Raw genomic sequence first — 10,000 nt, forward strand, 5'->3', positions numbered from 1 at the left:
ACTGGAGATACGTAAAAAGCACTATCTGAATCGTGGCCGATGCCAGCGCCGCCTCGACTGGCTTCCGTGCAGGTGGCACGTAAAATGCACCAATCCGACCGTGGCCGATGCCAGCCTCGCCTGGCACCAGTGCAGGTGGCACGTAAAAAGCACCCACTACACTCACGGAGTGGTTGGCGTTAGAAAGGGCATCCAGCTGTAGAAACATTGCCAGATAAGACCGGAGACTGGTGCAGCCTTCTGGCTTCCCAGATCCCCGGTCGAACCGTCCAACCCATGCTAGCATGGAAAACGGACGTTAAATGATGACGATGATGATGATATATATACACACACTTTAGTCAAAGACTTATTATTTACAGTAAATAAACCTTTGAAATAGAGTTGTAAGTTTCATCAGTCAGTCAAATAAGCTGTTGCACACATTTACACATGTAGAGGTATATGGCTTAATGGTTAGGGTCATGGACTCCGGATTGCAAGATTCTGATTTCGATTCCTGGATAAGGCAGTGCATTGTATTCTTGAGCAAAACACTTTGTTGCTTCAGTCCATTCAGCCGGTGGAAATAGTCATGTGACTGACTGGCATACCATCTAGGGAGAAATATGTCAGAGAAACCAGAAAACTGACCCTTTGCCCCTTACAGAGTAGGGTGGACTAACCATCACACACTTATGTACAGCATTGATTCATGTCCTGTCATTGTGGTGGGGGTGTTGGGAAGCTAAGCAAGAGGACATTGTCATCGACCGAAGTCTGCCACGAGGAATAGAAAACCAAACTTCTTGATTGCTGTTTACTACAAATCAGCTTTATTTTAATTTTTGTAAGATATTAATCTTTCTATTTTACTTGTTTCACTCATTGGACTGTGGCCATGCGGGAGCATTGCCTTGTTGGGTTTTAATCAAACAAATTGATTCCAGTACTTATTTCATAGTCTGATCCCAATTCTGTTGGTCCGTTTTGCCAAACTGCTAAGTTACGGGGACAAACCAAAACCAATTGTCAAACAGTGGTGAGGGGATACACACATATACAATGGGATTCCACACAGTTTCCATCTGTCAAAATCTGCTCACTAGGCTTTGGTCAGCCTAGGGCTATAGTATGGTGCCATACAGTGAGATTGAACCCACAACCATATGACTGGAAATCAAACATTTTTTTATCCACCCATCCAAACCGATGCTTATGATTGTGTGTTGGAGTCGACAGAGTTGGTCATTAGTGAATATTGTTTGTTTCTTACCTGTTTTTTATGTTTATTTACAAATGTGAGCAAAAATCTGCCATATTTGCTATTGGAATGCTGTTCAAAAGTGGATGTCTTCTTTAGCCATTGCAGTAATTGGGAAAGTTGGTCAGATGACAATTCCAGCTGTAAATAACAAAGGAATTTGCTAACAGTCATTTACAAAACCTTTCCCTAATAAAAAGCACTCTGTAAAGTGGTTGGCATCAGGAAGGGCATCCAGCCACAGATGCCTTGCCAAAACTGACCACTGAACCTGGGGCCTTGCCAGCTCTGGTCAAACCGTCCAACCCATGCCAGCATGGAGAACGGATGTTAAATGATTATGATGATGAATTCAATAAATCTTTGCTAGATTATGGTTGCAGCTCTGCGTCAGCTAAATTCTACCTGATGCATGATCACATGACTCCGTGTAGTTAGCTGTATTTTTTTTCTTTTAACTGTTTCAGTCATTTGACTGTGGCCATGCTGGAGCATTGTCTTTAGTCGAACAAATCAACCCTAAGACTTATTCTTTTTAAGCCCAGTTCTTGTTCTATCAATCTCTTTTGCCAAACCGCTAAGTTATGGGGGCATAAACACACCAGCATTGGTTGTCAAGCGATGATGGGGGGAACAAACACAGACACACAAACATATATATATATACACAACGGGCTTCTTTCAGTTTCCGTCTACCAAATCCACTCACAAGGCTTTGGTCAGCCTGAGACTATAGCAGAAGACACTTGCCCAAGGTGCCACGCAGTGGGACTGAACCTTGCTTACCATGTGGTTGGGAAGCAAGCTACTTACCACACGACCACTTCTGCGCCTTGATTTTTTTTTTTATTATGTGAGGGGAAAAAAAAATTAATAAATAATTAGAGAAAAATTAGAAGCAATAACTTAACGCCAGCACTTGTTTCATCATTTATTGTTGACTTGGATCAGAAAGAATTTGCTGAGGCAAAGTTTCTGCAGCTGGATGCCCTTCCTTGTTACCAACGAAGGTCAAACATGTTTGACCTTGGTGGAAGATTGGACCCAAATGGTATTGCTTGTATAACTGGTGCTCATTAATCATTATATAGTGACAAGGGTACCCAGAAACACACATGGTAGGCTTCCACACAGTTTTTATCTACCAAATCCACTCACAGCATTGGTCAGCTGAAGGCTATAGTAAATTCTTGTCCAAGGTACCAATTCAAATAACTGTTGCATTTGATTGTCTTTCTCTACTGATGCAGAAATGAAAGGAGATCACGTTTTATTGAATGCGAATTCATTATGTTTAGGACCTGTAAAAACTCAACCAAACTAGTGGACCCCCTGGGAAATGATTTCATTTAGATTCATCAGTCTGCTGTGAAAGAGAGAGATGTATATTGTGTTGCAAGGGCAGTGAGCTGGCAGGCTTGTTACCATGCTGGACAAGATACTTAGGAGTATTTCGTCTTTGTCAAGGTTGACTTTGCCTTTCATCCTGTTGGGTGGGGGTCAATAAATTACCAGCTGAGTTGATGTAATCGATTTCCTCCAGAATTGCTGGCCTTGTGCCAAAATTTGAAAGTGAATTTGTTCACATTCAGACTTTAAAAGATTGAAACATTGCGGAACCCTTCCTTCCTCAAAAAAAAAAACAACAAAAGTGCTCGAACCATTGTTAACTGTACTTTTAATAGCACCAAAGTACACTTTGTGAATGGAGCATTGGACAAAGTACCCAAGTAACATGTCTTCTGGCTCTTTATGTTTCAAATTCTGCTGAGTTCTACTTTTCGTTTTGTTGCTGTGTCAGTGTCATCATCTTGCCTCCTACACTGAAAATTGCAGGCCTTGTGCCAAAAATTTGAAACAAATTGTTTTGTCTCTTAAAACGATACAAGTGAATACAAATGTTGAAATTTATAAGATCTTTTCTCTCAATGTCAGCGAGAAGAATGCATAAGTGCAGGAGTGGCTGTGTGGTAAGTAGCTTGCTTACCAACCACATGGTTCCAGGTTCAGTCCCATGGCATAGCACCTTGGGCAAGTGTCTTCTACTATAGCCTCGGGCCGACCAAAGCTTTGTGAGTGGATTTGGTAGGGGGAAACCGAAAGAAGCCCGTCGTGTATATGTATGTGCCTGTTTGTCCCCCCCACCCAACACCGCTTGACAACCGATGCTGGTGTGTTTATGTCCCCATCACTTAGCGGTTTGGCAAAAGAGACCGATAGAATAAGTACTAGGCTTACAAAGAATAAGTCCTGGGGTCGATTTGTTCGACTAAAGGCGGTGCTCCAGCATGGCCACAGTCAAATGACTGAAACAAGTAAAGAGAGAGTTTTTTTTTTTTAAATAAAAGTAATTACCTTTCCATCTAGAATATTCTCTAGCAATAACAGGATTCCAGGTTCAATGCTGGGACAACTCTTGGACAGCTGCCTGCAGAGTAAATGTGTTAAAGACAATTCTTCAATGAGTCTTTATGCAATGGCCAGGACAAGACATATACAGGTGCTCTTATAAAATGGTTGGTGTAAGGAAGGGCATCTAGCTGTGGAATATATGAGTAGATGGGGTCCCTGACTTGTTTAAGAGAGCACTTACTTTGAATAAGAACCAGCTTGGACTGTGATGACTCATTCAACCCATGCCAGCATCGTAAATCAAATGTAAATGATGAACTAATAAACAGACGAAGGATTTGATTTAGGAGACAAGGGGACAAAACTAAATACCATAAATAATAAAGAGAGCATTAGGGAATTTCATGTAATTAGTCAAGAAATATTAATTAAAAAATTGAAGTGAAGAGGATAAAGATTGACATGGCTGTGTGCAATACCTGTTAGGAGTGGTGGTCATTTGACTTAGCGGTTAGTGTCCTACAGTCTTGTCCAACCTCTTAAGGAGAAGGAAATACTAAATACAAAACATTAATTTGGTAAAACTTACTCAAGGAGGTAGAGTCTGGTGTTAGAAGTGAAAGCATCCTTATTGACAATAGTTAACAGCTTGGCTTGAGGTAAATCTGAAAATGAAGGACAGAAGGAGTTTGCAGTGAACTACGAGCTTTCACAAATGATTTTCAGGAGGTGCATTTACTGCAGTATGTCAGTGTGCAATGAGAGGTGGTTGAGTGCACCACAAAAATTATAAAATACATAGAAACATTATTATTTCTAAATCTCTCAAAGAGAGACACTCAGTAACAGTACCTTAAAGTAAAGACTATTTGCCAACATAATGTGGCTGTCCTGGATAGGACGAATGTTATTGTTGTTTAGCCCCGGGAACCGTTTCAAGCTGGCTGTACAACACAATATCTGTGTCCCTATATCTTTAAACAGGAGCTCAGCTGTTCGAAAATATATGGACACTGGATGGGACGCATGTTATGGTTGTTGAACCCCAGCTGTGTACTTATATTTTTGAACAGGGGAGCTCAGCTGTTTGAAAATAGGACATTATGTTTCCTGGGGCTGAACAACAGTAACATTCGCCCCATCCATGACTGCCACTTTGTGTTGGCAAATAGTCTTTGCTATAAAATACATTTTTTAAAATGTGTAAAATATCAATTGAAATTTAAAATCCAGGGTAAAGTCTTGGTAGAAAGGTTTCATCTATTGAATAAATTACCCCATTTACTAGTATATAAATCACACCCCTAATTTAGTGTTAATTCTTGGTACAAAATGTTTTCCTTTCACAGTCACAACTTGCCTCATGCATAAATCACACCCTGGGATTTTTTTCAGTTAAAAACCAAGGATAAAACAGCGCAACTTATACATGAGTAAACACAATGTGTATGTATGTATGTATATATATATATATATATATATATAATATATATATATATATGTATATATATATACACATACAGTTGAAACATTCCTGTCACAACCCGGGACCTTGAAGACTGCTTAAATGCAAGAAAGTATACTAGTCCCTTAATGTTTGATATTCAATAAGACAATACTTTATTTCATTTTACTATATATATATTATTTATACTATATATTCTATATTCTACATTAATATTATAAAGAATATAAATAAAACATAAAAAACAGAGTTGGAATTCCTTTGAATAATATATATCCCTCTATACACAATCATACAAACCCCTTTATATATATATATATACGTGTGTGTATATATCTAATAAGACCTTTGAGTGAACAAAATGGAAATTGTTATGTCAAAATGGTTTTTAAGAAACTTTGTTGCAACCAGCATTAACAGGCTTCAGGGTGCAAGGCAAAGCAGAAACGTGGCTGCAAATACACACCCTGCACTCACCTGTAATCCTCATACTTACAAGAGGTGTGGGCTTCTTTTTTGCAAATCGTTGCCAGGACTTAAATGTCACATTCAACATAAGCATTGTGACTGACAAAGAAAGAATAGGTTGTTGGATGTTCATACGTTGAAACCAACACACATTGGAGTTTGCTGCTTGTCAGTTCCTTGTCAAACTGTCCAATCCATGTCAGCATGGAAAGTGAACATCAAATGATCATGATTATGATCATAGGCACAGAAGAGACTGTGTGGTAAGTAGCTTGATTACCAACCTCATGGTTCCGGGTTCAGTCACACTGTGTAGCACCTTGGGCAAGTGTCTTCTATAGCCTCGGGCTGACCAAAGCCTTGTGAGTGGATTTGGTAGCCAGAAACTGAAAGAAGTCTGTCATATATATACGTATGTGTGTGTGTGTCCCCTCACCATCGCTTGACAACCGATGCTGGTGTGCTTACGTCCCCGTAACTTAGCGGTTCAGCAAAAGAGACCAATAGAATAAGTAGAAGTCTTATAAAGAATGAGTCCCTGGAGATTACATCAGGGTAGGAGAGTGTGCGCCCTCTGGTATTGCGAGTAGATGGCTTCCAGAGGAGAAGAGTAGAAATTGCCTCGTTTTCAGCTCTACAACAATGTCCAGCAAACTGGACTCTCCTACCTTTCACAAGAGATGACACAGGTGGTAGATTCCCATATATTTGCATTTTGGTTGGATGGCGCTTCCATGAGAGATTTTGAGCTCTCAAAGAGGACAAGAGTATATACTCACCCATAAGTTGTGCTCATGTATCAATTGCACCCCAACTTCTTCAGTTGAAATCCAGCATGAACAAGTGCAACACAGACAAGTAAATATGGTATTTAATTCTTTTATACTTCAGGTTATTTATATTTTGTTGGCTAGAACATATAAATACCCACTCACCCAGCCCCAACTTCAAAAGAAGGCAAAATGCTTAATTAGATCTCGTCAGGTCAAAGTGCTTAATTAGATTTGCGACACAAGTCACAAGACTTCAGTTCCATGCTTTAAACTGCTCTAGTATCTGAGGTTTATCATTTGTTTCAGTTGATGCACAGTGGTCATGCTGGGGCACCACCTTGTAGAGTTTACTCAAAGAAACTGACCACAGTACTCCTTTTAAAGTCTGTTACTCATTCTGTCACTTTTGCTGAACCGCTAAGTCAAGGAGATATAAACATGCCAACACTGGTTGTCAAACAAGCACACACACACACACGCGCATGCAGATGATGGGTTTCCACAAATAAAGTTCACTCACAAGGTATTAGCCAGCCCATGGCCTATTATAGGAAACACTTGCCCAAGGATGGAACCCGAGGTCCCGCACAACAGGATGGAATCCAAAATTATGAGGTTGGAAAGTGAGCTTCTTGGTTCTACAGAAAGAAAAATCAAATTTACCAATTTTTTTGTTCTTTGCACAGGGAATTAAGACTCCATCCACAAATGGCTTTGGGAATTGTTGACTAAAGGTCACAACTGCAGAGACTAAGAGCCTAGAATTTTGCTTGGACTGCACCACAAACTACAAAGGCAAAATAAATAAATAAATAATGAAAAGAATACAAATTTCCCATTAGTTTCGTTTGTAGCTTTGGTTACTTTGGTGCATTGAAGTATTTAACATTTAAAGGAATTTTACAAATAGGGTCCAGGGTAAGTTTTTGAGACATTTTTAGGAAAAATATGCATCTGATATGCCATCAAATAAAGTATTTATACTGAGAACTACTTCCACCTATTTTGGACAAGTAAAGAATAAAGTGTCCCATAACCTACTCAGCTGTTTGGAACTAAACTGAAGACTTTATAGAATATAATGAAGGCAACTTTCAGATAAAAAGTTCCTGACATTAATGCTAATATTTACAGCTAAGTGAACTGAGTCTGCAAGAATTAAATGTTTTGGTTACACACAAACCCAGTGCAACATGACAGGATATGATCTTTCAGCTAACACTTTATTCTTCCAATCTCGATCAGTTAACACATACAGACACACGTCTCATAATATCTTAAAACCACTCTCTTTCCCATTCAGTGCAAAGAAAGAGAAATCAAAAACGACAAACAGAAAAAGAATCGAATCAATGGCCTTATTAGCCATAATACTCTGCTGGGAGACTCACTACCAGTGATAAATGGAGAAGAACAGCAACTGTTGTGCTATGACTTAAGTCCACCTTGTCTGCCTCCATTGTCACTGACAGAATATCCACCTGTCCACGTAAAAAGCACCATCTGATCGTGGCCGTTTGCCAGACTCGTCTGGCACCTGTGCCGGTGGCATGTAAAAAGCACCCACTACACTCACGGAGTGGTTGGCGTTAGGAAGGGCATCCAGCCGTAGAAACATTGCCAGATCAGACTGGAGCCCGGTGCAGCCTTCTGGCTTCCCAGACCCCAGTTGAACTGTCCAACCCATGCTAGCATGGAAAGCGGATGTTAAACGATGATGATGATGATGATCCTGTACTCTTTATGCGATAAACCACTGATTGAAAGAATGATATATCTGAAGCAATGGTCTATGGGTTGTACCTGGTCATTTGGTCAAGAGAGCTGACCTGAGGCTATACAGCAACATAACTGTTTATGATAATGCTTATTAATTTGATGTGTATATAAATGTATGTACAATTGTTTATGCGTGTGTGTAAGTTCTTGTTTTTAAAACTTATATACATCAGTCAATCCTTTATCTTTCTTACAAAAGATGACAAATGGCAACCACTCACCCTGGGAAGAATACAATCTTTGGCCAAGACCAGGCTGTTGGCATAACTGATTTGATTGCCGACCTCAGCAAAATGTTTGCATATCATGGCAAAGGAGGATTCTGACAGGGACTCAACATCTAACATGTGGCAGATTTGGTGAACCTAAAAAAAAAGAAAGAAAAATTAAACAAATGGTTTTACTCTATTCACCATTGTAACCTAGCTTCCCCACTCCACCTTTTTTGAGCCCTGGGTCTCATAAGGCAAGTTATTCAGTTTCCATGGTGTAGAAGTGACTAAGATCACAACATCCCGGCTGAACAGGATGTTGGTCTGTTGCAGGGTTTGAGATCAACAATTTTGAGGGGCAGGGTTAGGTCAATTACATTGATCTCACTGCTTGACTGGTAATTTATTTTACTGACCCCAGGGTGATGAAAGGCTACTAAGCATTTTCGTCTGATATGCATGATTCTGTCAGCTATTGTTAGGCTTGAAGAAGTAATCAGCAATCCATCTCTGGATAACAAGGTTTAGTAATAACATCAAAACAACAGAAATGAGATTTGTGTATTCCTTCACTAATACACGAATGGAATCAGAGAAATACACAACTACAACCAGGAATTGAAACCAGGTCTAAGCTTTTGGATGAGAAATATTTTCTGGTGGTTCTACAAGTTGTGGTGCACCTGAGCACTGTATACAATAATTTCATTATTATTATTATTTTATATATATATATAGATAGGATCAATATTTCAGTTACTCCTCTACTCTGTCCAACTTGACCATTTACCAGAATGAGACAACTGGGCAGAGCTGACACTCAGCCTCTTTTAGAAACAATACTTTTATGTAATGGAGGCACAGACACACGTACATGTGCTCAGAAATATGCAGAGAGAGAGAGAGAGAGAGGGAGAGAGAGAGAGAGAGAGAGAGAGAGAGAAAGAGAGAGAGAGACTTTGTGATTTATTCATTGAATGCAATTGACAGAAACACTTCCCTTCTGCACGTTCACATAAAGAGAAACATAAAATCGTCTGATGTCAAATAAGTCAGCATCGAACCAGTGATGCCAAAATGTCTCCTTAATCCATCATCATTTAACATCTGCTTTTCACGCTGGCATGGGTTGGACAGTTTGATATGTGCTGCTAGGGCTAGGGGCTGCTGCACTAGGTTCCATTATCTCTTCTGGCTTGGTTTCTGAGAGTGTAGTGGGTGCTTTTTATGTGCCACTGGCATGGGAACCTGTCAGGCGGCACTGGCATTGATCACATTCGGATGGTACTTTTTACATGCTACCAGCATGGGGAGTCAGTCAGGCAACACTGGCAACGACCCATGCATGAATGGTGCTTATTGCATGCCAAAATGCTTTATTGACTTAATAGAGCTGAGCTAAAAAAAACAACTTTGCAAGCATGAATAGATGATACACCACATGAAGTTTCCATGTGGCATGCATGAAAAAAGCACTGAGTCCATGCTGTGAAGTGGTTGGGTTTAGGAAGGGCATTCATTCACAGGAACTGTGCCAAAGCAAACACTGGAGTTCAATGAAGTCCTTGGACCCAATAGGGTCCTGTCAAACCATCCAATGCAATGCCAATATGGAAAAAAGGGACATTAAATGGTAATGTACAAATCAATGGCTTGTAAACCTTATTTATGTGATGAATGGTAAAACATTATCCATTGTTGAATTCTG

General features: G+C 39.8%; 1 protein-coding gene across 3 annotated transcripts in view; it reads right to left on the reverse strand.

Moving 5' to 3' along the window:
• Window positions 1-10,000, reverse strand: part of LOC115213826 — a 42,525-nt gene that overhangs the window by 21,634 nt on the left and 10,891 nt on the right. For 2 of the 3 annotated variants that reach the window (XM_036504422.1, XM_029782722.2), the window contains exons 6-10: window positions 8,302-8,445; window positions 6,965-7,088; window positions 4,185-4,260; window positions 3,599-3,671; window positions 1,256-1,384 (exon numbers count right to left, since the gene is read on the reverse strand). In XM_036504422.1, the coding sequence (XP_036360315.1) occupies window positions 1,256-1,384; window positions 3,599-3,671; window positions 4,185-4,260; window positions 6,965-7,088; window positions 8,302-8,445 (546 nt within the window). The remainder of the gene's footprint in view (window positions 1-1,255; window positions 1,385-3,598; window positions 3,672-4,184; window positions 4,261-6,964; window positions 7,089-8,301; window positions 8,446-10,000) is intronic. The other variant, XR_004999928.1, reaches the window with a different exon arrangement.

The sequence above is a fragment of the Octopus sinensis genome, linkage group LG7 (assembly GCF_006345805.1).
Source record: "Octopus sinensis linkage group LG7, ASM634580v1, whole genome shotgun sequence".
Taxonomy (NCBI): domain Eukaryota; kingdom Metazoa; phylum Mollusca; class Cephalopoda; order Octopoda; family Octopodidae; genus Octopus; species Octopus sinensis.